The sequence below is a fragment of the Paramormyrops kingsleyae genome, chromosome 11 (genome assembly GCF_048594095.1).
Source record: "Paramormyrops kingsleyae isolate MSU_618 chromosome 11, PKINGS_0.4, whole genome shotgun sequence".
Lineage (NCBI taxonomy): Eukaryota > Metazoa > Chordata > Actinopteri > Osteoglossiformes > Mormyridae > Paramormyrops > Paramormyrops kingsleyae.
In genome coordinates, this window is record NC_132807.1 from 13952042 (window position 1) to 13979748 (window position 27707).

The following is a 27707-nucleotide window of genomic DNA, read 5'->3' on the forward strand; positions in this document are numbered from 1 at the left end:
CATTTCAACTTACTTTTTAATTCCCATTTAAATTTAGTAGGAGTCGGAGTCGGTTAACTTTTTGCCGACTCCGACTCCAGGTACCCAAAATTGTCTCCGACTCCGACTCCACAGCCCTGGTACTAGTGCCATCCATGAGCACCGGAAGAGAAAACACACAAGTGCTATTCTAGACTGCCAGAACAGGCAAAACCATTGTGTTGTCTATTCATGTTTATTGAATTGCCGTTAGTACGGAGAGCTTTTTAATATCTTTTGTCCTTGTAGTTGCTAAATGCACTCATAATTAAAGCCATAAAGTTGTAGGGATGGACGATATCATATCGATATTTTCACGCATGTGCAATAATCTCCAGGGCTTCAGATGTCAGACGAAGCATTTGGCCGGACACCAGCTTTTCGGTAATATACGGACATTTGTTTACGCCCATAATTTGGTAAGAAGATTAGTAGTATGGCTTAAATATTAATGAGATGAATTTTGTGCTACGCAAAAGTTAGTAATCTGTATAAACTTTGTTTCTTAAATTCAATTAGTGGAGCACACCACATAATACTGTTTTGGTATACTACAGTTTGGTATACCTCAGTGCAATATGCACTGAAGTCGCGGTGAAGAAGAGCAGCCACGGCATCCTTTAAAAGAGGAGATCTTGTGGATAAGGTAAAAAGACGTCGGCAGTGTGGTTTTACTTTTTGAAGTTCAAAGTGATATTTATTAAACAAGGATATGCCGTATTTATATTAATAATGCGTTTTGGGCATCATACAAAGCCTCATTGATATTTTAGCCATAATACTAAACTGCTTCACAAATTGTGGGCGTAAATTAATGTCTGTATAGCACCGAAAAGCTGGTGTCCGGCCTAATGCTTCATCTATCATCTGAAGCCCTGGTGATTATCGCACATGCGTGATGCAATATCGATATGATATCGCCCAGCCCTATAAAGTTATCTGCTTGCTGTATTAGAATCTCCATTGAATAAGTGTTTGTGAAAATGTTTAGACTACAATCTTGGGTTACTCTACTTGGATTAACGGTGTCAGTCTGTGCGTTCATGCGCGATGGACATGGGACTAGTGTCGTTATGGTAAACTGAAATGAAAACGCACTAAATGCAAAAATAATTCATGAACTGAAATAAAAATGAAAACCATATTTAGAAAAAAAAAAAACTTGTTGGACTTTAATCTGCAAAAAGTACCACACACCACAATTATCTTTTTACTTTGTTAAAGCACAGTACCTCCTCTTTTAAAAGATGTTGTGGTTGCTGATCTGTCCCTTCCTTCATCTCGAATCCAGTGCTTATCTCTTGTGTCGCGCTACGCTAACCAAATTTAATTAGTAATCCGTATAAATTTGACATATCCTTATACAACACATACACATCTCATTTTTAGGCATACTCCTAATTAGGGCTGTGCGATATGGCATAAAATTCATATTGCGGTATAATTTGAACCGTAGACAGTACATATTGCGGTATATAATTTGATCTGTAAATTTCAATATAACTGCGTTTGAAAGGGTAACATATGTCCATAGCAAAGGCATTGCAGCAGGAAGTTGTATAATAAACTGTTAACACATTTCAAAGTAGTCGTGAACGTAGAATATTTATTGTGCAAATGTGAAATTTTGGGAAAAAATATAAAAACATTTCAAGTAACTTTTTTTCCTTTTCATTTTCTTCATTTTCTTTATGTGAAAATATTTGCAGCTAAAACAAAGTTTAGCCCTGTCACTTAGCCACATCATCTTTCTTACTACGGCACATAATAACCATATGATTACAAATGCACTGATTGACCGGCCAGGGACCGGAATTGGCTGATTTGCAGTGTGCTTGATTTTCAGCATGCTTTTCAGCAGTTTCATGTATTTCGGTTACTGAACCTGTCTGTTTTATGCATGCGCCACACGTCATGCGTACATAGCCTCATTGCCCCGCGCACACTCACAGCCACATGCTGACATGTCATTGATAATTTGGCCCTTGACAAAGTCACTCATATTTATTCCTGCCTATTTCGACTGCATTCAACATGTTGTCAACAAGTACTGGATGTTAAGTGTACCATCTAATATATCCCAGACTTTGACATGCATTATTTTTACTAGATAGTAGAGATGCACCAATCGATCGGTTGATTTTCAGCATGCTCTGCCTGAAGCAGAGACCACATGGCCAGTCTCATTTATCTGTTTTACACATGCACCACATGTCATACATGCAGGCAATAGCCTCACAGCTGTCTGCACACCCATGGCCATATGCTGACATGTTGATAGCATGGGAGTTCTGCTAGTGAAGATGACGCAATGCTTGGAATTTGTAATACATCAACCCCCTGCTCTATAATGTCCGTACAGTATGAAGGTATGAAAAAGCCTTATCTTAATCTAGCTTACTAGCGATGTAAGAATTGTGTGTGTATAACATGCAGTGTTATTAATAATATTACCTTCTACCTATTATTTGGAAGAGATAGTACACTTAGGTTTTATTTGGAGGTTTGTAACCTATGCACTTCTTTATTTTAAGACGATGGTGAATTTAAACCTGCTGGAAAATGATATAAGTAACTCACATTTGTTTTATTTAAATGTTTTACACCTGCTCTTGTTTGGTAAAAGTAAAATATATGTCAGGTAAAGTTGGATATACAGCAACTCATTTTCAGTTAATTATTTGTACCTCTTTCCAGAACAGAACTTGGAACACTTTATTTTGAGACTTGTTTAAGTGAGAGAAAATTCAGTAACTTGGTACAGTTTGGGGGAAGTTGTAAATACAATACAAAAAATTTTCATTAAAGTTGACTTTTGTTTGTATATGCTGTTAATTGTTCTTGGAAAGAAAATTGGGATCGGGGATAAATCAGTATTGGCAGACGCACTTGCAAAAAAAAAAAATCTGAAATCAGAATCGGGCAAGAAAATTACAATTGATGCATCTCTATATATAATAATTTTGATACTGTATTGTGTGGTTTAGGGCTGAATCATACTGAGAAGTTCACATTGCAGTACTTTAAGTTTTTTCAATATTTAGGAATCAGAAAATTTACTATATAGCCAAATAGAACTTAACACTGTTTGTCAGAAAAGTTGTTGGTGTTGCCCTGAATTGTCCCAGCACACACAAAACAATGCTGACAAATCATTAAAATTGCTTGCCAATTCAGTGTCCAGTGACTGAGTGACAATATTTTAATGCAACTTACTGTTGATTTGATCCCAGCAGACTATCGCGGTCCTTGCGTTACAATTGCGCACGTGTGAAATGCCATGTTATTAATATTGCACATCGTTCAAGTCTGATGTGTTTGGTAGCACTGTAGCCACACATTGCTACTTTATGCAAACTGGACTCCGGCACACTTGAAGGTACAGAATGTTTTTCATGCATTAGACCCACATTAAGTAGGTAAAAGGTTGAGCCATAATAAGAGGCTATATGACAGCTCTTTTAAACTGCATGTTACTATCTTTACTAGTAGTCAAATCAGTTTAATACTAGCAGTAGCACAGCCAGGGAAGCCAACCAAATTTACACAACACTCAGGGATACATTGCCAGAGTTGCCAACTTTCACTTTTTCAGACATATTTTGAGGAAAAAAAGGAAACCCATCTTATGTTCGGCCCAAAACTGTAGATGTAGTTTCAGCATTACAAGTCATGACCAGGACACAGCATTTGGTAAAAACTAGAGCTGTCATGATTAGGCAGTTGAATTTGGTCAGAAATTAGTGTGACAACTGATGAAAGGTTATTCTCTTTCCTAGATGATGTGCGAGGTGATGCCCACAATCAGCGAGGCAGAGATCCCACCGGGGGGTGGTGGCAGCTGTGGTTCAGGCTCTCCACTGCAGTCAGACTCTGATGGACACTTTGAGTCTCTCATGGTGTCAATGCTGGAGGAGCGGGACCGGCTGCTGGAGACGCTGCGTGAGAGCCAGGAGAACCTTGGGCTGACTCAAAGCAAGCTGCATGAGGTCAGCCATGAGCGTGATGCACTACAGAGGCAGCTCAATACGGCTCTGCCCCAGGTGAGTTGCAGCTCCCCCACCCTCTGCACTCTTTATTACGGGATGTGGCCATTTTATTGAATGGGTTTTCATTGATCAGAGGATGGCAGATGAAATGCACTTTAAGGTTACTTTTAAATTGTTTATCCTTCTGAAACACCAGGTAAGATTATGATTATTATTATTATTTTTTTTTTTTAGAGATTCAGTACAGTCCTGGGATATTGTGAAATCCAGCATGCCCTGTGGCCTTCACTGGCTTCTGTCATTATGATGTTTATTGCGCAGATTTGACCAGAACAATGTGCTATCCTTCTACATAAGAGATACAGCGCTGCATTTCGGTTGATGATTGTCATACAAATAATTGTGATTTGTGTGTTTTCTGTTCATTTTATAACACTATCAGCTTAGTTAGCCTAACCATAGTTGAATATTACATATACACCATATAAGAACTAAATATTGAATATTTATTGAACATAAATGCATTTGCCTATTAAGCTTTGTAAACAAAAATAGAGGCCTTTATGACAATAACAAATAAGTTGAACGCCTGGAGATAAACATATCCCGTACCATCTGACCGATCTTACACATCTGCACTGCTCTATCCACTCATCCTGCCCTTTTACAGCAAATCAGATTGTCTACGTTTACAGCAAACTAAGCTGAATAACTTATTGGAATTAAGGTAGTCTGGGGTAAATATAAGTGTACAAAGATAAAAATTTATTTAAACTACAGGTTACTTCACATCTGACAAGTTATCTGGTTAAGCAAGAAACCTGGCTTTGTGAAACATGATGCAGACTCCTCCTGTTAATGATTCCGTTAAAATCTATTTTCTTTGCTTGTCATTTTTGGTTGCAAAAATTTCTTGTAGCAGCGCAAATGCGTATGTATTTTAATAAGTGTGACAGACCTAGCTGTAGGTATCTAGATTTATGGTTAGAAGTTTGGTAGTCCAAGTTCTTGTTTTTGAAGGGAATGAATGGAATTTCTTCAGGAGAATTATTTACATTTCTGCCAGAGATGATTATGAGCAATATGAATGCAGTATTTTTTATTTAGGTTTTAAGTTTAGCAGATCTTTGTCAATTTGGAATTAAACCTGTTTGTTATGCATATGTGGTCAGTCTTTATAGATTCAGATATTAAGAATCTACAAAGTCTAGACCTGCTTCTAGTCTGTGTGTGTGAAGTTTGCATTTGTGTGTGTGTGTGTGTGTGTGTGTGTGTGTGCAGCTTTTCTAGTTTCTTCCTGCAGTCTAAAGACTTAACTAGGCCCTAAACAGGATAAGCGTTTAGAGGATGGACAGCCTGGTCAAGGAGCCAAGCTCTGCTTTTTCACCCTGCCTTCCATCAGTGATTCAGCTTCTAATTGGCTGTGGTTGAGGGATTAAATTTCAATTTGTCCCAATTATTGTAACTGGAAAACTTTTCTTGTACCGTTTGTGAGTCTCTCTGGATGAAATGCAATTCATCGTCAGATTAAACAGCATTTAATGTTGTAGGCTGATGAAATATTTACTGTGTTCCTCTGGAAAATGAACCCCATGAAGAGCCTGAACCCTGTGGATAGTGTTGCGTTGCCTGTCAGACTCAGTGCACTGATCTAGGAGGTTCTGAATTGGTCATCAAGTATCTTGCAGCATCTTGGTGCACTTGCCTTAGGACCTCCTGTTAGAAGATCATCAATAAGACTTGCTACAACATTTTTACTTTGTCATAGGTAGCAAAACCTAGTTTTGCAGTTTTAATGATTGTTCCGTTTTTTAATATTATCTAGTATGTTAAAAGTTTAAAGTTTGCTGCTGCTTTTGGATGAGCTCTGCATGTGCTGTCTGCCTGTTAATCATTTTTGTCCTTGCTGTTGGACTCGCTCACAGACAGTGTGGTGTGTTCAAGAACTGCGGCCTCATGTATCAAAATTTCATCAAGAAAAAATGTGTACACACAATCTGAATTTTTTTCCCCCAACTTGGTGTACGCACAAACAATTTTTTAAATGTGTTTTTGTGCATGAGCCTGAAATACTGCCCACTTTCTCCCATGAATGATCAGTGCAAATGAGCTGCATGATCATGTAATATGCAAATCAAGCATTTCTGGTTGTAAAGCCCAACAATAGCAACTGTAAATCAAAAAGAGAGAGAGAGAGGAGGAATAGTGTGGTAGAGGCACTAGAAAATGTTATATTTGAGGGCACATTTCACAAACAAGAATGTGTAGTCATACATTTTCTAGGAATTTATTGGCTACAGCTGTGTCTAGTACTTGTGCACTTTTGAATTAGATGGCTAATTGTATTTTGTTGTCAGAGCATTTATACTGTATGCAGTGATGGTGTTAAGTCTTAGTTGTTGAATGGCAACACATCACCACTGCAGTAAATTCTGTCAGCAAAATGCCATGAAAAAAATGTTCGAATCTGAATATAAGGCACTTTCCCGCTGCATGAACCATTTTCCGGAACCAGGAAAACTTCTGTTACATCCCCACCTCAGGAACTCTGCCCTATTGTAGTTCCTCCGGTGTAGTGCCTGAGCCCCTTTTTTCCGAAATAAGTATTTTTTGCTTGACCAAGAACTATTGGGTGGGTCTTACAGCAATAAATTTTATTGATTGGTTGACCCCAAGCACCAACGCTAACATGGAGGTTATAGAGAAGTGCTGTGGAAAACCAGTAGAAGTTGTGCAAAAAGTGAACAGATGGAATTAATTTTGTAACTCGATCACATGTAATGCATTAATAAATAATTTTTTGCTTGTCTGTCTCTGCACAGGTGCTTTGAGTAGTCATTTATGATGTTCCTCTCTGTTGCTTGGCAGTACATGCCTTGCTTGTATGTGATACACAGTCTATTATGATATCCTGTTGTGTGAACAATGCAGGTGTGCAAGTATTTTCTTGATACTAGAGCTGTCATGATCACTTGACATTTTTAAAAGCATTGATTAAAATTTGTCGCCTTGATTACTGAGCAATATGGCGTAAGAAAGATGGTGCGTAACAAATGAGGGTTCAAATAAAAAGTGAGTCTGTGCTGAATTGGACACTATTGTCTGAAGACTGTTCGTGGTGCCTGCATGTTGTGGTGCCGACCTAATGAGGCATATTGGCATCTTATTTAAAATGATTTTTTTTGTGCAGAAAGCATGGGTTTAATGTTGAAGAATTAGGTTGTATGAAAGACTTAGGCAGGTATGAAAGGCTATTTGCTTTTCAGTCCCTTTGGTCCGTAATCCATAGATATCTTTATAAACTGTATGAAGGCTTTTGAGTCTCTATCATGACACCATTATGATGGCATTGATTGATTTATTATAGATGTGGCATAAACCTCTGGGGATTCATTCTCAAATGTCAACATAGTGTGTTGTCATTATGAATGGAACTAGAGTCAAGTTAGGTTGTGTGCAGAACTCTGACAAACAAGAAAGCTGTGACTTAGAATAGTAGCATCAGCATCAGCTGTTACACAGCAGAGGTGGTGATAAACTCGAAGTCAGTGGCTTTGTCGCCTACTACCATATAAGGGAAAAAACTGAATGAACACCATATCTTGGACTGGTAAACTTGCTTGCGGGCTGGAGACTTTCTGCTGCCCTCTGTAGCGGGGCGTATCTGACACCATTAGTACTAAGGTGTCTGCAGATTAAAAAAAAAAAAAGTCATAACTCACAAAAAAATAATAATAATAATGATGTCATATAATTAGGTGTTTACTTTCATAGATGGGGAGGAAACATGCCCCCCCCCTTGACCCTTGACCCTCAGAGAGCATTGAAAGGCCCCTGGGTAAAGATGAGATGTGATTCTTGGAAGGGGTGAGCGGTACACTGGTATGTTATTACTGGTGTGATTTGTGTGCCACGATATGGATTTGTCCTGTATTGGTAACACCATGAGAATTTTTTTACATAATTATACAACAGCCTATTTATAAAAAATAAAGCATTTTTTTTTCTCCAGAGCTTCAGTTAAAATCTGAATACTTGTCCTTGTATGGTATATGTAACCGGTTTATTTGTGTCGTGTGATTTTTCTATTACTGTTACCGGGTGTTTCAAAATAAACAGATTTTGTGTAATTATACACATTAAACAAAATGACCTATTACATATGTATGGTAGCAAATTAAAAAGTAAAACATATTCACTAAATTAGCACACAGTGGTACCTCAGTTCTTGAACTCATTCGAACTCGAATTTCGAAGTCGAACCAACCAGTTCGGGGAAAAAAAATTACCTAGAACTCGATCTGAATCTCAGAAGTCAAACCGTGAACGCCGACCTAAGAGAACTTGTACGCACGGGGAAATGAGTCACGCGGCATGTCTCTCAGCGAAAACAAAGGGTAACACTTCAGTCTCAGTCTGAGCCTCGCATTCGCTGTGATAGCATCGCGCATGTTTACATTAGCTGAATACATATATTTAGACAGTAAAAAAACATTTAGACCATGAGACAGTAAATTATTATATAATAAAATACATTTAAAATTTTTATATTAATAATAAACCATTAATACAGTTTAATTAAAGTTAATATTGTCGTGCCGAGCGGGGATGGAACGGAGACAAAGGAGCAGACGTGATGCAAAACGCAGACGGATAATACAATAACCGGACTGGGGAAACAAACAAACGTGGACTAAATAAAGAGGACTAATGACAACAACCAAAAACAGCTGATCACACGGGGATTCCACACGAGGTTAACTAGTCGGCGTGGCACACGTAAGAGTGGACGATCTTTTTTTTTTTTTTTTTTTTTTTTTTTACTTTTGCACATTGTTCGGATGCATTTATTTTCTTATTTTACTGTTTTGATAAATGTGCTTAGATGTGTTTAGTACAGTATATGCTCTTGTTTTATCCAGTTCATTTTGTGTTTAAATGCAAAAAAAAAAAACACATTTAGGTGTAATTTTTTGGGGCCGGGAACCAATTAATTGGTCTTCCATTATTTCTTATGGGGAAAATTCGATCAGAACTCAAACTTATTAGGATTCGATCCGGTGTTCTGAACGGATTAATTTCGAGTTCTGAGGTACCACTGTATATATGTGCCGCAGCCTTCATGCAAGGTGCGTGGTAAAATGCACAACTACCCAGTTAACACTAGAACCGCCCATTTCCCATACTAATGAACATCAAACTCAACCTCCAAGCAACACGAACTTTGGCATATGCAGCCTTTTTGTTTGTGCTAATGCGCTGTTGGTGTTAATAACATCAGCAAATCTAACACCCTTACTCAAAAAGCCATAAACTTCCAAGCAGAGTGGCTGTTCAGTCCTGAAATACTACAGCTGAAAAGTTTTCAAGTGCAGTATTTTATTGGTGTATTGGTGACTTCATGTTTGTCAAAGTTTATGTTAACTGTATATAGTTATTTTGTTATATAAATAAACTCTGGTGAAACAATTAAATGTATGTTTTCAGGTTTGCCTACTCAGCAGCATCTGGTGTGGCACTCACACTTCCAGACTCTCGCGCTCACGCAAATAATCCTATGGCAAATCTATATTATTCCATTGTAAACCAACCTTAGCCATATCAAAAGTGTTGGGGTAGTCTGCAAACCCTACAGACCATTTCCAAGGTTAAAGAAACATACATGTAAATGCATGTGCATGTGTGTGCATACTTGCCTTGAACTGAAAATCTCGCTAGCCAGTAGGGCTGGACAATAATTCGATATCAATATATATCGCGATATAATTTTTTTCGATAACGGTGATACGATTTTTAAACACATTTCCGATATTTCGATATACATTTGAATATTATATATATTCACCGGCTTTTAAAAATGTATCACAAGTGCTAAACAGCGCGTATTCAAATCGCATTCGCATGGTAATTTGCTGAACAACGCAGCTGTGAAACGTGATCCAGGTAAAACTTTTTTAGACAGCATAAATAATATTGAAGCATTTGTTTTCAAGCAGACTGTTAAAAGCAAAAGCAACAAAGCATTTTAGACTTTGTAAAGAAACCATAGTAACCACGTGTATGATACTTTTCAGAGCTGCGTCAGAGGGAAATGACTCGTGAATTTAATTTTGACACTGGTTAGCTTTTTGTGAAAACGAACTACAGTACACCCCGCAGGTTTTTTGTGATTTTGTGAGCGATCTTTGTGTTTTCAATGTTGGAGAATATAATTAAAGGTTTGTATCAAGAAACGACGGTGGTTTTTATTGTATACTGGTAAATCTCTGCTGTTAGTTGGTGGTATGCCTTTTGTTAGCCAACATGTATGTCGGGGCCGGCTCTACGCTGGGGCAACGCCCCCTTAAGCAAACGTCCTGCCCCCTTAAATCAAACTTTTAGAAGTTGAGGAAGAAAATAATAATTACCCACAAACTGAATATGGACAAGATTTACTACAGTAGCTGAAAAATCCACTGAAAAAGGCACAAACGAGATGATAAGTTTCACTTCTTGTTCGCTCTTTCCCTCCGCGTTCTGTTTGTGCGCGGGCTCACGCAGCACTCGGCAGATCCCCCACTCACCCTCCCCCCAGCTAAACATCCAATCACTGTTAGTATGCAAATGAGCCAGTTTCTCAGTAGGCAGGGCAAAGCGAAATGAGCTGCGTGATTGCGGAAGGTTTGGAGGAAACAGCAATCTCTCTCGTCAAAATCATAGTGACTAGTGAGATCATGGTTCGAATTATTTTTGTCTATTTGAGGGGGTCTTGATCGGGGGGTACTGTACCCCCCAGTACCCCCCGATCAAGACCCCCCCCAAAAAGACAAAAATAGCAGTTTGGGGGGGGGGGGGTATTAACATTTTTCTTGTTGTTTTTTTTTTTTTTTAAAAAAAACCTCACCTTGTAGGAAAATTTTATGTAAAACGATTTTAGACACCCCTAGTGTGGATCGTACCATTTGAACCACCTTGGCGCTAGAAGCAGCTTAGCCAGTCGGTTACGTCATTCATTCTCATTGAGCGACTTGTTCGTTGTGATTTCAAGATTCTTTATTCGTCACATACATAGTTATAACAAGTACAACATGTAGTGAAATGAACCCTGACCGATCCTATTTTTCAGTTTTATATTTCAAGACTCGGTGAATTGATTTTTTCTTTTTCATAACTTAGCCTACCCTTTTTAGTTTTGGTAATATTGGCAATAGTGAAAAGCGTTTTGTTGGGTTCAAATATGTTTGATATAGGCCATCCAATTAAGGTAAATGTCTTGTTTTTAATCTGATGAGGAATATTTTATTTTATTTTTTGTTTTACTTTTCAGTTTTCCCCCTGAGGGATTGCCACCTTACTGTGGTCAGGGGCTTTGCGTGCCTCAGTGACCCTAAGAGCTACACCAGCAGAAGCTTAGCCTTCAGGTGGGACACCCAAGTTGGACAGGTCTTAGGGCAGAGGCCTGACAAAGTGCAATCCAATTACATGACAAAAACAGTTATCCAGAGCACCACCCCACCCCTTTCCCGCCTTTGTCGCCACCATGTGCCCCCTTCACATTTCTGTCTGCCCCCTCATATATGCATGTCTAGAACCGGCCCCGATGTATGTACATATTTATAGCATGCCGATCGCGTCAAACAAATCGCGGCAATGCCAAAAACCCGTGCATGTACATTCTCAGTTATTAACGCACATAAATACATTTCAAGCACATGCTAATATATTGCTGCCATATTGGTTTTCGGTTATCTCGATCATCGGTTATCTCGACGCTTTTTGGCAACCCCCTAGGCCGGCGACATAACCGGGTTCGACTGTATATGAATAATCAGCCTGTTCTAGTTTAAATGGAAATATATTATTGTTAATAAGCTGAGTCTGAGAGTTTTATTTATTTGATAGTTTATTTCACATTTCTTGTTTGTAAAGGCTAAATACAAAAAAAAAGTGAACCTTTTTTTTTTGTACTGTTTTTATTTAAAAAAAAAATTATATAATTTTAATAGGAGGAGCCTGGAGGTATTATAGACTTTGCAAATTCAGTTTGCAGACAACCATTGTGCGTGTCCTCGGCAGTTTTTTCCTGAGGCTTTTTAATATTGTCCATATCGATATCGGAATTATATCGTATCGACCAAAATTAAGAAATATATCGTGATATAAATTTTTGCCATATCGTCCAGGCCTACTAGCCAGCTGACCAAAGTTGGTAATCCTGCGTTTTATTTCAAATGAAAAGTAAAATGCACTGTTTTTAGCTGAAGTGGCTTGTCATTCCCTTTGCGTTGTTACTCCAATTATAAAATAAATGTCACTTTTTGTATCCATTCACCGTCCAAAAAGTGGAAAATACTGTGGTGATAATCTTAGTAATATTATTGCTCACCCCAAATTCTCGGTTTCTTTAGTCAACCTCATGCTCCTGGTTTTTGTGCCTTCTGAAGCCCTGTGATACCCTCAGCTATGTGTCAACATTGTTGTGTTAATATATATGCTGATAAACGATGGGAAAGGGTTGGTGTACAGTCATACTCCCTTGGTCTTCCTTCCTGCTGGAAAAGTCCATGGGGGAGGGGAGGCTGTTTCTTTTTGTCCCAGTGAGCCACCAGCCAGGATTCTCCTCCTCCTCCTCCTCCTCCTCCTCCTCCTCCATAATGCCCCCTCGTCTCCTCTAGTTGTGCTACTGCTGCAGAATGTTCAAACATTTGTGCCCTGTGAAATGTCCCGCACTCATAAAAGACCAGTGTTCGTGAAACTAACCCACCTTGATTTTCACTCGCTACCTCTTATGCTGTAGTCTGGAGCATCTGTTTGGTGAAATTCTTTAGAAAGGTCCTTTGCACCAAAATCCAGCTTTTAGCCATTGTAAGTGATGCAGCATTAAATCGTGTTCAGTTGTCTCATGGTTTGTCATCTGCTGTTAAATGAACATATGTTGTTGCTTGTGTGAAATGATGTATGGATTAGCATAAGCTGCTGCCACATTTTCTGAATCAGCCTGGTTCCTGGATGCTGGTGAGCCAAGCTGAGCTGAGTGGCAAGATTTATGGTATTTACACTGCTGCTGTATTGTAGCAGCTTTGTGATGCTTGGAAAGCAGAGCCCCCTTCACGTGATTGGCCTTTTTCCACAGTGTTAATCGGGGGGAGAACAGGCTTACTGGTCTTGTGATGCCTGGAGTTGAGCAGAGAGGGTTGGAGGCATTTAGACAAACATGGGTGCTCCTTTTGAGAGACTCTGCTTTCTTCTCTTTGGCCTTTAATAGCTGCTTTCTTGCAAGTCTCTTCCCCTCATCACCGTGACTCTATGAATCAGCAGAGATGTTTCCATATTTGTGTGTTTATAGTGGGGCAGTTCCAGTGTTATGGATGTGACATTTCAAAAATGCCTCAGAGCATGGACAAACTTAGTATGTGTGAATGTTCGCATATCTTTTACATGTAACCACTTGGGTTGAATATAGATACTTCCTCAAATTCCATTTATGAAATTAAATGTTCAAAATAAATAGCCTTTTATCAGTTTTGTCGATGTGACATTTGTGTGGAATTGGCTATAAATGTTGTTGGCATCTGACTAGTGGACACAAACTTTGAAAAACTATAATTATACAGTGCAAATCTTTTATTTCACGTTGATGATCTTTGGTTTCATGTCACTTTTTGGTTGATTGTGTATATAGGCTGGGAATCCTATATAAAGCCCTTGTTAGATGCTCATCTGAAGCTGGTTTTGGGAAATGTATGCTTAATTTTATACTCCAAGTGTAGTGCTGTCAGAATGCTAGACTGTGGGAGACTAGAGAAACATGGCATGACCAGAGATCACACATCACATTCCCACCGCAGATGCCTAACTTAATTTCTCTGGGAATGAATGGTGGCTCAGCCTCGCCTACACAGTGCCCTGCCTTTTTTATTGGGGCTTCACACACATACTTTCTTCCACTTCTGTTCACTGGCAATTGTTAGCATGTTTACGGGCTGTGTGCCCTTCCTTGCATTTCGCTTATTGTTTCCATGTAAAATACTTGATGTGAGAAGGCAGTTTTATTTGGAAGAACCTTAAACTGTTATCCGTCCTTGTATTACAGAGCTGGTGAATATAGCCCACATGAATTATTCAGTTGCTGGTTAAGTGCTGGGCAGCAGTGGTGCCTCCATGTACTTGAAGCACTGCAGCCGGATGCTGTGGCAACATGGCGCCAGTGCTGGGTGGAGCAGACAGATCAGGAGCCTTGCTAATCTCAAATCTGACAGCTGGATCCCTCAGAATTAAAGCGAAAGCTGATCCTTGAGTGAGTGATGGTGTTCAGTGGTTGTCTGAGAGCCCTGCAGGCCTCGTCATGATGGGCTGGGTGTAAAGCTGACCGGGAATCAGCTGCTGAGGTCCCTTTGGCCGTCCCAGGTGGCCCAGGTCCAGGTCTGTCTCGGGGCCTCTCCGCACACAGCCTCCCTCGACGCGGCCAGGCTGGTAGCAGCCAAGGGGAAAGTGGGGCTGTTTCCATGGGGCCAATGGTGTTTTTCCCAGCATCTTCTGCTCCTTATTGGGACATGCTCGCTGGCTGAGGCTGGGTCTGGAAACTCATAATAGCGAAGGTGCAGATGAGTTGTGTGAACCTGTGTCAGCATGGAGAAGATCAGTATGTTTTGCTCCCCCTTGTTTCCACAAAGTCTAAAAGGCCATTGTGATTAAATTTTACACTTTCTGGCATCCCTCCTGACTCTCTGCCATCCACTAAAATGCAGCCGCATTGAACTCATTAGAACTCGAATTTCGAAGTCGAACCAACCAGTTCGGGAAAAAAAATTACCTAGAACTCTATCTGAATCTTATTTTATTTGTCTGAAGACATTGGTCCAAATTCTGTGGAAAGTAGTGCAGCTGAATTATGATTTTGGAATATCATCTGTCAGTAAAGTCTGGTCTTTAACTGCACATAACTTTGCTAGAATGAGAATGCGGGAGATTCAATGTATGTGGTTCTATATAGGCATGATATATGGGGGATTGTAAAAATGAGGTATTGTGCACAACAGCACCAAAATTTCACCATATTTTTTAACTACTTGACTGTTTGCTATGCCAGAATGTAGTGTGTGGGTTGTGAAACTGACTGCACTGTGCATCCAGAAGCGGATGCGACCCTGCCAATGACACGCGTGTTCTGCACATCGAGAAAGTGCTGGCCTATATTTTGCTGAGGTGGCACATTGTGTTCTTGTCTAAATAGTCACTTCTGCTTATCTGTGATTGCCGAGTTTTTTTGCTTGCTTGCTTTTTTTGTTTTTTTTTTGTTGTAAACTGATCCTGCTCTGTGTTATGCTTCTTGGGAAAAGCTATTTACACACCATGACTCATGACGCAAATCTGATCCTGTTCGATGGCTTCATTGATTGGGAGGCCCGGTAGTCTCAATTGCTACAAAAACAATAATTATAGTGGAATGCAGGAGGGGACAATAGTACAGTTCAGCGCCAGAGGGTTAAAATGCAGTTAGGCTGCATTTAGAAAACTTCAATGTTAGAAATATATCCGATATATAATGTATATGTGTGTAATTCTTTTTAAATGTTGAAACATTCCTTAAATGTATTGCTGGAAACAAAGGCCCACTTGTTTCAAGTGGTCTGTTTTTTGTTTTTTTTTTGTTTTTTCTTCCTCCTCTCTTTCCCACTAGCAGATGTCTGTAATTAGACCGTAAAACCAATAAGACACATGTAGCAGTAGACACACCTCCAATGTGAGACAGAACTGTTAAAGCGCTGCTTGGGGGGCAGTGTGTGCTGACCTGGGCACATAAACGTAAAAAGTTGTTGATTCCACTGCGCGCTGCCCCGATGGTGGTGTCGTCACTCGGGGCTGAGTCACCAAAGACCTGTTGTGGCAGGTTTGTTCGTTCACTGCCTTCATGGCCTGTAGGCTCTGCGGTTTCCTGTCGCCGCCAGCTCGGATGTCAGCGCCGTGACCCCCCACACACACCCAATCAGGCGTGTCGATGGAGGGGTAATGTAGACCCTCTTTACCTGTGTGACAGCTGCACAGTGCGGATGGGTAGCCTGCAGCAGCCTGGCTCAGTGGCCATGTGTTCACATTCCTGCATTTTTCATGAAGGGTTTTCTGTATTCTTTTCTAAATGCCTGATTCCCTGGCAATTGGAGAGCTGTAGATGGGAACTGGGGGAGATGGAACTCTGTATGCTTTGAAATGGTCCATTACATAATCATATACTTTTACAATAAATTAATTTGAACAAGAAATGCTGTGATTTCTCAGGTGTGGTGTTTTTCCTTTTTTGGCGGCTTCTATAAACTGACTTGAGGGAATGGTGACGGACTCCTCACCCCTCGTCTGTCCACTGTCACTGCTGAGATGATTGTGATGACCCACCCCCTCTCTGGAGGAGAAATGGATCCTCACACCACCTTTCCATGGCATTGACCGTCCCACCCTGCAACTGAATTAATGTGGGAGCATTTAAAAGCTAATTTATCCTTCTGTGTAGAATGTATGCCGTAGGTAGCTGCATAGTCATGCACCCTGATGCCTGTAGCATGTGACTAGTGGCTACCTATCGCATCGATTCTGCACAGAAGTATAAGATAGCTTTAAGGACCTTGTGCTCTGTTGCACAACTGTGAAGTTAATGACAGTGTGGTTGTGGGTTTTCGTATGTGTGTGTCTGTGTTTCTTTTAAATGCCCTCTGTTTGCAATGCTTCGTTCTCTGTGGCTAATTCTCTACCCAGAGCTCTGCTCACAAACTATGCAGCCAGTCAGATTTGCTCATGACAAGGATGTGTTACAGGGTCTCAAAAGGTGTCTTAGGTTGTGTTTACTTGCTGTTGGTCCAAGTGAATGGAATGGTTTTAATTTAAAACCATTCCGTTAAATGATGTGAATTGCGATAGAATTGCCAATTGCCTTATCCAGTCCTTTTGGTTTGTCAGGCAATTTTTAAGCTCGGCTCTGAATAATTTTTAATAATTTTTAATTATTGATTGTTACAGGCCTTGACAGTGCCTTGTAGATGAATCATTCTCCAGCACTGAACATGAGAACGAAGGGAGTGTTTAACAGGAACCCAGTGTCAGATTACAGCCAATCTGTTTGTGCAACTAATTAACCCCCCCACACACACACGCACACACACGCACACACACGCACACTAGGGCTGGACAATAATTCGATATCAATATATATCGCGATATAATTTTTTCCGATAACGGTGATACGATTTTTAAACACATTTCCGATATTTCGATATACATTTGAATATTATATATATTCACCGGCTTTTAAAAATGTATCACAAGTGCTAAACAGCGCGTATTCAAATCGCATTCGCATGGTAATTTGCTGAACAACGCAGCTGTGAAACGTGATCCAGGTAAAACTTTTTTAGACAGCATAAATAATATTGAAGCATTTGTTTTCAAGCAGACTGTTAAAAGCAAAAGCAACAAAGCATTTTAGACTTTGTAAAGAAACCATAGTAACCACGTGTATGATACTTTTCAGAGCTGCGTCAGAGGGAAATGACTCGTGAATTTAATTTTGACACTGGTTAGCTTTTTGTGAAAACGAACTACAGTACACCCCGCAGGTTTTTTGTGATTTTGTGAGCGATCTTTGTGTTTTCAATGTTGGAGAATATAATTAAAGGTTTGTATCAAGAAACGACGGTGGTTTTTATTGTATACTGGTAAATCTCTGCTGTTAGTTGGTGGTATGCCTTTTGTTAGCCAACATGTATGTCGGGGCCGGCTCTACGCTGGGGCAACGCCCACTTAAGCAAACGTCCTGCCCCCTTAAATCAAACTTTTAGAAGTTGAGGAAGAAAATAATAATTACCCACAAACTGAATATGGACAAGATTTACTGCAGTAGCTGAAAAATCCACTGAAAAAGGCACAAACGAGATGATAAGTTTCACTTCTTGTTCGCTCTTTCCCTCCGCGTTCTGTTTGTGCGCGGACTCACGCAGCACTCGGCAGATCCCCCACTCACCCTCCCCCCAGCTAAACATCCAATCACTGTTAGTATGCAAATGAGCCAGTTTCTCAGTAGGCAGGGCAAAGCGAAATGAGCTGCGTGATTGCGGAAGGTTAGGAGGAAACAGCAATCTCTCTCGTCAAAATCATAGTGACTAGTGAGATCATGGTTCGAATTATTTTTGTCTATTTGGGGGGGTCTTGATCGGGGGGTACTGTACCCCCCGATCAAGACCCCCCCCAAATAGACAAAAATAGCAGTTTGGGGGGGGGGGGGTATTAACATTTTTCTTGTTGTTTTTTTTTTTTTTAAGAAAGAACCTCACCTTGTAGGAAAATTTTATGTAAAACGATTTTAGACACCCCTAGTGTGGATCGTACCATTTGAACCACCTTGGCGCTAGAAGCAGCTTAGCCAGTCGGTTACGTCATTCATTCTCATTGAGCGACTTGTTCGTTGTGATTTCAAGATTCTTTATTCGTCACATACATAGTTATAACAAGTACAACATGTAGTGAAATGAACCCTGACCGATCCTATTTTTCAGTTTTATATTTCAAGACTCGGTGAATTGATTTTTTCTTTTTCATAACTTAGCCTACCCTTTTTAGTTTTGGTAATATTGGCAATAGTGAAAGGTGTTTTGTTGGGTTCAAATATGTTTGATATAGGCCATCCAATTAAGGTAAATGTCTTGTTTTTAATCTGATGAGGAATATTTTATTTTATTTTTTGTTTTACTTTTCAGTTTTCCCCCTGAGGGATTGCCACCTTACTGTGGTCAGGGGCTTTGCGTGCCTCAGTGACCCTAAGAGCTACACCAGCAGAAGCTTAGCCTTCAGGTGGGACACCCAAGTTGGACAGGTCTTAGGGCAGAGGCCTGACAAAGTGCAATCCAATTACATGACAAAAACAGTTATCCAGAGCACCACCCCACCCCTTTCCCGCCTTTGTCGCCACCATATGCCCCCTTCACATTTCTGTCTGCCCCCTCATATATGCATGTCTAGAACCGGCCCCGATGTATGTACATATTTATAGCATGCCGATCGCGTCAAACAAATCGCGGCAATGCCAAAAACCCGTGCATGTACATTCTCAGTTATTAACGCACATAAATACATTTCAAGCACATGCTAATATATTGCTGCCATATTGGTTTTCGGTTATCTCGATCATCGGTTATCTCAACGCTTTTTGGCAACCCCCTAGGCCGGCGACATAACCGGGTTCGACTGTATATGAATAATCAGCCTGTTCTAGTTTAAATGGAAATATATTATTGTTAATAAGCTGAGTCTGAGAGTTTTATTTATTTGATAGTTTATTTCACATTTCTTGTTTGTAAAGGCTAAATACAAATAAAAAGTGAACTTTTTTTTTTTTGTACTGTTTTTATTTTAAAAAAAAATTATATAATTTTAATAGGAGGAGCCTGGAGGTATTATAGACTTTGCAAATTCAGTTTGCAGACATCCATTGTGCGTGTCCTCGGCAGTTTTTTCCTGAGGCTTTTTAATATTGTCCATATCGATATCGGAATTATATCGTATCGACCAAAATTAGGAAATATATCGTGATATAAATTTTTGCCATATCGTCCAGGCCTAACGCACACACACACACACACACACACACACACACACACACACACACACACACACACACACACACACACACCCCGGAACTGTGCAGCATCTACTGTGAAATGTTAAGGTCAGGATTGAAGGGCAGGAGGAAACCCACATGAACATGGTATGATTGTAGGGTGAACGTGGGAACCCGTTATACTGCAGGTATAAACTTGTTACCCACTAAATCTTAATTCGAGAAGGACTGAATGAAACAATATTTTGATGAATAAGTTGTTCATATTAATATTCAAAAGTTAGCTGCTATTAAAATTCAAATAGTGGCTTTCTAGCACTGAGATGTCAAGCATTCAGTGGTCACTTATATCATTCCCAGTATTTAATCATATTAGCCAGATGATGATGGTTTTAGTGTTATTGGAAAAAGGTTTTACTTTAAAGTGGTCACTTATATCATTCCCAGTATTTAATCATATTAGCCAGATGATGATGGTTTTAGTGTTATTGGAAAAAGGTTTTACTTTAAAAGGCTCTTTTCCTTTAAGAATGTGACGTACACTCCAAACTCTTTGAATTAGTTAGCTGTCCATCTCTGAAAACAAATGGGAGGCTTGCCCTTAGCTAGAGATTTCTAAACCAGGCAGCTTTGCCTTTAGAAATGTCTTGAATAGTTCAGTGGTTCTGCCCTTTTCCTGGCTCCAGGCCCAGGTCAGAATCTTGCCTGCGAGCTCTGGCTTGTGTCTTTTCTCAAGGCCGTCCTCGTAGGAGACCGCTCCGTTTAGCCCCCCTGCGTCTAGTCTCTTCTGAAATCTGTGGGATGTCCTCCTCTTAGATGTCCTGTATTTGGGGAATGCTTGTTATCACAATTAAACCATGTAGGTGAAGTGCATGGAAACGCACACATGCCGGCATCTGCTAGATTGCATGGTAGTTTTTTCTTTTCTCCCCCCCCCCCCCCCACTACCTATTAACCAGTGCTTGTAATCCTGTCAGTGTGTGCCCTTTTAATCCAGTGGGTGACACTGTGATAGTTGTCCTTCCTCTTCCAGTCAGTTAAATGTTTTGGGTAAGCATATATGGACAATACCAATAGTATGGAAAAGTGTGTAATTTGTGACATTTCAGAATAGAGGTGTAAGTTGAATGTTTGGAGCCAAATCGTTTTGATTACAGTAAAATATAGTTATAATGGACTTCAAGGGACCTGGCAAAACAGTCCATTATCCAAAGTCCTGCTGTATGCTGTATGCTCAGAACACAACTACAGGACACCATTTACTCATGCCACATCCCAGCAGACACACTTTTGGTCTAACTTATTATATTGCATGTTTAACATTTGGTGTTGAAGTCTTTCTGCTTAAGAATTAAGACTACAGTGTTATTTATGATTGTTTTCACTCGTTTATGCTTTAATCCTTCCAACTACATTGACATCTGATGGCTTGTTCTGCTTTGTTCTCAGCCCATTATTCAATAAAATATCTCAGTAAAAAATACTGAGGACATGACCTTGCTGTCCTCAGAGGTACAGATACGGGCATGAGACTCATCTGTTCCTCTGAAATGCGCAAGATTTGATCTTTTCTGCTGTTAGCATTCAAATGGATTTTCAAAAGATTAACATTAACAGTATTTTGCTTAGCTGGTGCTGTAGCAAGTTCATCCAATGAAATTGAGTATCCAAGCAACAAAAGGGGTTAGGTTGAGTATGTTATGGGGTGTGGCTTTGTTACAATGACGCTTGTGGGGTGTGGGTTTGACCAGAACTACATTGCAAAAAAAACAACAACAAAAAAACGACACCAATAACCAGCTAACCTCTGAGCCACTTGCCAAGCTTGCCAGTGCAGATTAACGCAACAATGATACATTTTTTTTCCCTGGGGAAAATCTGTGGGTCAGACTTAATAGTGAATTATAAACGTGTCCCGAGCTGGTAATTTCAGACATTATACGCAGTGAATGCCCTGACGAAATCACTTATCCTCCACTACAGAAAATGGCTGATCACTTCAGTACTTGTCTTTTAAGTCTGGTGCAGCTAATTTTAATATTGATAATTTAAATTTTGGCCAAGATCCATTGGACCAGTGCCGATGTGGTAACTGTTATATTGTGCGTCTCTAAGGCTAACATTGCTTTTTACTTAGCTAGTGAGCTACCATAGAATCTTGACCAATGCTGGCAGAGTCATGGCTATCAAAATGAAAGACGTTTTTGGGCTTCAAAAGAGGGGTGTTTTCCTAAAGCATCACAGCTGAAAGATTCTTAACCTTTAGAGAGTGTTCCGTACTGCAAAATAGGGGCATGTTTCTCAAGCATCAGAACAAAGATGCTCACCAAAGTGAAGAGATCATCCGGTAGCACTTCCTTCATGAATTTTAATGTGCCTTTCCCTGCCATCCTACATTTTGCAAATTTGTATGCTTGCATTGCTATTTTGCTCATCTACCCACCGGCACATAAGCACAAGAACTTGCAACCCAGAACAGTATCTTTTAAGGAGGATTTTGCCTACAAAAATCAATTCACCAGTTCTGAAGCTATAGATTGATGCAGTTGAATTGCCACCTAATAATTAATCCATGATTATGCATCTTTATACTCTAATTTCAGAATGTCATTTCCATAGCACAGCCTGCATGGGGGTCACACTGTACAGCCATAAACCTGTAGATATTAGGGCTGTCACTAATGACGGTTTTTCTACTGCTTAATATATCGACTATTTCACCGATTGGTCATTTAGATTGATTTTCTGTATTTCATTGCAGGACTTTAAATAATGGAGGCTGACTTTTCGGCACTATTCGGACATTATTTTCGGCCACAATTTGATTATTAGCGAAAATATCTAAAATATTAATGAGATATGTATTGTGATGCCCAAAAGTTTGGTCTTTCTGAATTTGATGTACCTTTATGCTGATTTTATTTGATTAGCGAAGCAGGCCCATGCGACTGTTTTAGTAAGTCATGGAAGCAGTAAGTGCTGAAGTGGCGATGCAGTGGACAGCTCAGCAGCCATAACTTTTAAAAGAGAAGGTACTGTGGTTGAACAAGGTAAAAGACGGTAGTGTGGCAATACGTTTTGCAGATTAAAGTCCAACACATTATTGTTTGGTAAACAGTTTTCATTTTTATTTCAGTTCACAAATTGTCTTTGATTTTGTTTCAGTTTTGTCTTAAAATAACACTGGTCCCAACAAGCCCAAGTCACATGAACACACACGCTGGCACTGTCAGTCAGTGTGGATTAAGCCTAGATTTTAGCCAAAACATTTTCACAAACACTTATTCAATGGAGATTGTAAGGTAGCAAGCAGACAACTTTGTGGCTTTAATAATGTTTATTTAGCAGCTAGAAGGACAAAAGATATTTAACAGTTCTCCATTCTAATGGTAATTTAATAAGCATGAATAAACAACACTTACAGTGGTTTTACCTACTCTGGTGGTCAATCCTCCAGAATAGCACCTGTGTTTTCTCTTCAGGTGCTTGTGCATAATGCAAATGCCGCCTTGGTATGTCATTGAAATTTTGCACAGTGTACAAATGAACTAGTCCCATTATTATAGTGATATTAAAGGAAAATATTTGTTATAAAGAAGTGTTTTAGAAATCATAATGATAATTTTATTAAAAAAAAAGATGCATCGATTTTAAAATATTGACATCATCAACTACGTTGACTAATCACGGCAGCCCTAGTAGGTATAGAGCTTTACCATGAGGCCTCGCTGGTTGGCTGCCTTTGCATTGCCCCTGTAGTGTCATGTCCATGGCATCCTTGGTGCTTAATGCCTTAACGGGCTACAGGTGAGCTCCCCTGTACCATCACACAAAGAATAAGCTACCCTACTGGGTCATAGTCTCTGCCATTTTTCCTTGGTGAATTAAGCTGCCTTAACGGGCAGCAGGGAAAAATAGCTTTGTGCAAGTGTATGGCCTTAAGGAGCATGAGTGAATGGGGTCAGCAGGAGATTTCGGCCTTCGTTACACTCCTGTTTTTATTGTGTGCTGATCACTTCATAAGCTGGATGAGAGAGCTCCCGGGGCATTGAGGGATGTACCTATGTAGTCCGCCATTATGTCTGAAGCCAGGTTTTCTAATTAAGTACTTCTCTTTAGAACATGCGTTTTGAAATCCGTCCAAGCCTCTGGTTTGTTTGATTCCTCTGCTTTGAATCTGAAGCAACCATTTGCGGCAGTAAAGTCATTCAGCATATGTCATATTTGGAAACTGCTGCTTTTTCCATTTTGGCTTCCCCTTTGCTGCGGCTACATTTCAAACCATTCTTATTAATATGAGGATGTAGAAAATAACTTGATGAATGTGATCGGGGTTTTTGCTAGGCTTGAAGGTGCTGTCGTGAAGCTGATCAGAGCAACTCTGGATGGCAGTAAATGCCTTTTTCCAAAGTAATGGGAGCATCATTCCAGTACTGTGAATAGTACAATAATACTTAGGTGGTAGGGCTGCAACTATCGCTTGTTTATAATCAAGTACACAATTATTCATGTAATCAGAACAAGTATTTTAAGTGTGAGGGGAAAAAATGAAAAAACTATGATGCCACAAAAACCAATATTGCACAAATTTGCTCCAAATAAGATGTAATTCAATCCTATTTATTGCACACCTATGCTGTCCGCATGACAGTTTAGAATGTACAGAAGTTACACTGTCAATATTTATGTAAAGATATGGCAATACACACTGTTCCTCTTTGTAGCACAGTAATCTGTTGGCGCTAGCATGTCTCGCTGCTAATGATTAGGGCCCCCAGTTTATGGAGGAACTGTTGTTACATCCTGGTCTAGGGTCGGGGCATAAGCAGCGATCAGTAACACTGTATTCAGCAATTTTTTAAGATCCATGTTTTTGCCATACAAATGCTAGTGGATAGAATGAATTTTGAATGAGCAGTTTAGAGCCTTTCACCAAATGCTCTGGGTAAATTTTAATGTCGTTAAACCAAGCAGTGTACAGCAACATTTTAACAACACAATCTTAAGCTTTCTTTAACGTATGTAAATAGCCATCCCAGATCCTAGCCAGCTGATGTTTGCATCGTACAATATTCTTTTCTTAATCTCAAGTTGAAATGCTCCAAATTTTATAGTTTCTGCTGTTTTCTACCTCTCGTCTCTTCCCCATTTTCATTTTCCTCTTAGTGCTCCAGTAAATATTGTCTGTGCACTGCTGCAGTCTGTGCATAATATTTCTGTGGATCATAAAGTGAATAATCGAGAGAGAATTTGCCAAAAGGATTTTAATGAATCTAATTATTTAAAGTGTTCAAGTAATTGTTTCAGCTCTACTAAGTGGGGAGTTTGAGGCCAGCAAACCTTATACATGCACTGAGTTTGGTTCTCTCATGGCACCATCTTCCTTTAAAGTGAAGTGAAGTCCCATGTAAAGATGCCCCCAGCTCACCTAGATCAGTCTCCCTCCCTGATCTCCCTATTTCTTTGAGCAAATGCCCCTAAACTGAATGCTATGTTCCCTCTCTGTGTAGGAGTTTGCAGCACTTACTAAGGAAGTGAACATGTGCAGAGAGCAGCTGCTGGAGCGGGAAGAGGAGATCTCTGAGCTGAAGGCTGAGAGGAACAACACGCGGGTGAGGATCGGACCCCTGAGCGGCAGTGTGCCACAGTGTGGCCAGCACCTGTGCTTGCCGGACCACAGCGTTGTGCACCCAGTCAGTGCATCTTCATTGCAGTCAGCACTTGTATGCTTAACAGGAAATGCCACAGGGAATCAAACGGGTGCTTTTCCCCTGCACCAAGTACTGTACTTTTGTTATGGTACTTTTGGTACTTTCTCTTTTCCATTGACTTCCAGTCAAGTACCAGTACTAAAAGTTACAGTATCAAAGGTGCCAAACCAGCTGGGGTACTTCTTTGGCACATTGAACTTGAAATGGCTTCTTTGTTGATGGGTTGTGCAAATAGCCTCTCTCTGATACACAATACAACTGCAGCTGAAAAAAGAAACTCAGAAAACAACGTTAATTAAATGAAGTAAAGAAAGTAATCTGGATGTGATCTGGATGGCATGACAAGAAATTTAAAGTATTTTGTTTCATATATCAGGATAGCATGCATATGTGTATATATAACGGCATGCTGTCCTAGCAATGTGCATTTTTTTTTTTTAAATATTGGGGGTATTTATAAAGCAAAAAGAACTTGATACATTTCTCAGAAGCCTCTCTAGGAGTGACTTAAAAAGCAAGAATGAAAATGATTATGATTGTCTCAGAGAATGCATGCCGTGCTAATGCAAAAGCAGCAGAGGTCAATTTTAAACTGATTTTTAAACGTATATTTGATAATCTATAAAAGGAATAGTGATTAAAAACGCAAAGCTAGCTAAGGTTTTATTAATATATATTTATTTTTACTATGACTTTGAGTAATTATGTTTCAGCAAAACTTAAACTCCCTGCACTATAATGTCCATACAGAATTGAAAATACGAAAAAGCTTGATCTTAATCTAACTTACTAGCAATGAAAGAATTGCATGTGCATAACATGCGATGTTGGTATTAATATCACACATTATCCAGCCCTGTAATATACCAGTCATTTTTTAAATTCAGTACAAAATACCTCACTTTGAGTCATTCGGCACTGGTCCCCGTTTTTACGCCAGTGGAAAACCAACACCTTGAAGTACTGTCCTTTCTGGTACTGTAATTTTTGGTGTTCTGTACCATCTAGATGTCCAGAAGAGTAAATTGTGTATGTCTATGTGTCTGTGCTCCTCCCTCCACACAGCTGCTGCTGGAGCACTTGGAGTGCCTGGTCTCCAGGCATGAGCGCTCCCTGCGGATGACCGTGGTGAAGAGGCAGGCTCAGTCTCCAGCTGGTGTGTCCAGTGAGGTGGAAGTGCTCAAGGCCCTTAAGTCTTTATTCGAGCACCACAAAGCGCTGGATGAGAAGGTAGCAGCTTGTCGTCCCCTTTGTGTGAAACCTTCCTTTGCCTTCACTGTGTAAGTCTAACAGCCAGAATGATGAACTTTCACTGTAATGATCATCAAAATGTGTGCTGTTAAATATGCTATTTCAGGTGGGTTATGTTGAGTGTATGTTGAGAGAGGTCCTCCGTAACCTTGGCTGACCAGTTTCTGGTTCTTGCAGCCTTTAGGGATTGCCCTCAAGGACTGGGCTTCTGTGTAGGTAGTGTAAGAAGGTCTCTGTTCGGTTTGCCCTGTTCAGGTGAGGGAGAGGCTGCGAGTTGCCCTAGAGCGGTGCAGCGCCTTGGAAGAGCAACTGACATCATCTAACAAGGAGGTAAATGTTTGTGCCCGAATGTTCTACAGCTGGTGTGGGCATGGAGTTCCCCAGAGGGACCAGTGTATCCTACAGGCCAGCAGTCATATTGGGTAGGATTCAGTGCCCTGGCCGGTTTACCCGCGGGCTGTAACACCATGTCATTCAGAAACGTCACATTTGCTCAGCATCCTATATATTTTTTCTACATGGCTCTATTGATTGGGAAAGTCAGTTTATTAATTCTGCTATGACTGGAAATTTATCAGTGGTGGAAAAAAGTACTCAATTTTCATACTTAAGTAAAAGTTCAGATACCACACCATAATGTTACTCAAACAGCCATTCAGTAAAATACTACTTCGGTAAAAGTAAAACAAAAAATACCTGGTTTTAAAAGTACTTGCCTAAATAAAAAGTACTACACATTGAAATCAATAGATTTTACAAAAAGCAGCTTATTCTTTTAAATTGCCTCAGGACATGTTTTCATATAGCATTGTACTGTAAGTTACAGTGCAGCACAAGAACAAGGAAAACTCAAGTGCATGTTTTTATTCAGAAAAAGTGGTGGAAATTGCAGAATTTCCTGGTCAGATTAGTGGAATTATTCTGTAATAACATTATTAAAGCCAAATATTGATCTACGGGCCAGATTTAATAATGAATTGCATACATTTCAAGTGTTAGTACTTTGAAAGCAGTGGTGAATGAGCCGAATAAAACCCTTGTCCTTCACTATGGAAAATGGCTGATTATCCAGTGCAGTCATCACCATTACTTCAGTAATAGTACTACTGCTGTTACTTTTGAAATGAGTTTAAGTAAAGAACATCAATTTTGTCATGT

The 27707-nt window shown here is 39.8% G+C and overlaps 1 protein-coding gene across 11 annotated transcripts in view; it reads left to right on the plus strand.

The window, feature by feature from the left end:
• The window catches only part of ppfia1 (PTPRF interacting protein alpha 1), a 62523-nt gene that overhangs the window by 4767 nt on the left and 30049 nt on the right, over positions 1 to 27707 (plus strand). For all 11 annotated transcript variants that reach the window (XM_072718096.1, XM_023805347.2, XM_023805381.2 and 8 more), the window contains exons 2-5: positions 3798 to 4061; positions 25098 to 25199; positions 26364 to 26528; positions 26805 to 26879. In XM_072718096.1, coding sequence (XP_072574197.1) covers positions 3798 to 4061; positions 25098 to 25199; positions 26364 to 26528; positions 26805 to 26879 — 606 coding nt within the window. The remainder of the gene's footprint in view (positions 1 to 3797; positions 4062 to 25097; positions 25200 to 26363; positions 26529 to 26804; positions 26880 to 27707) is intronic.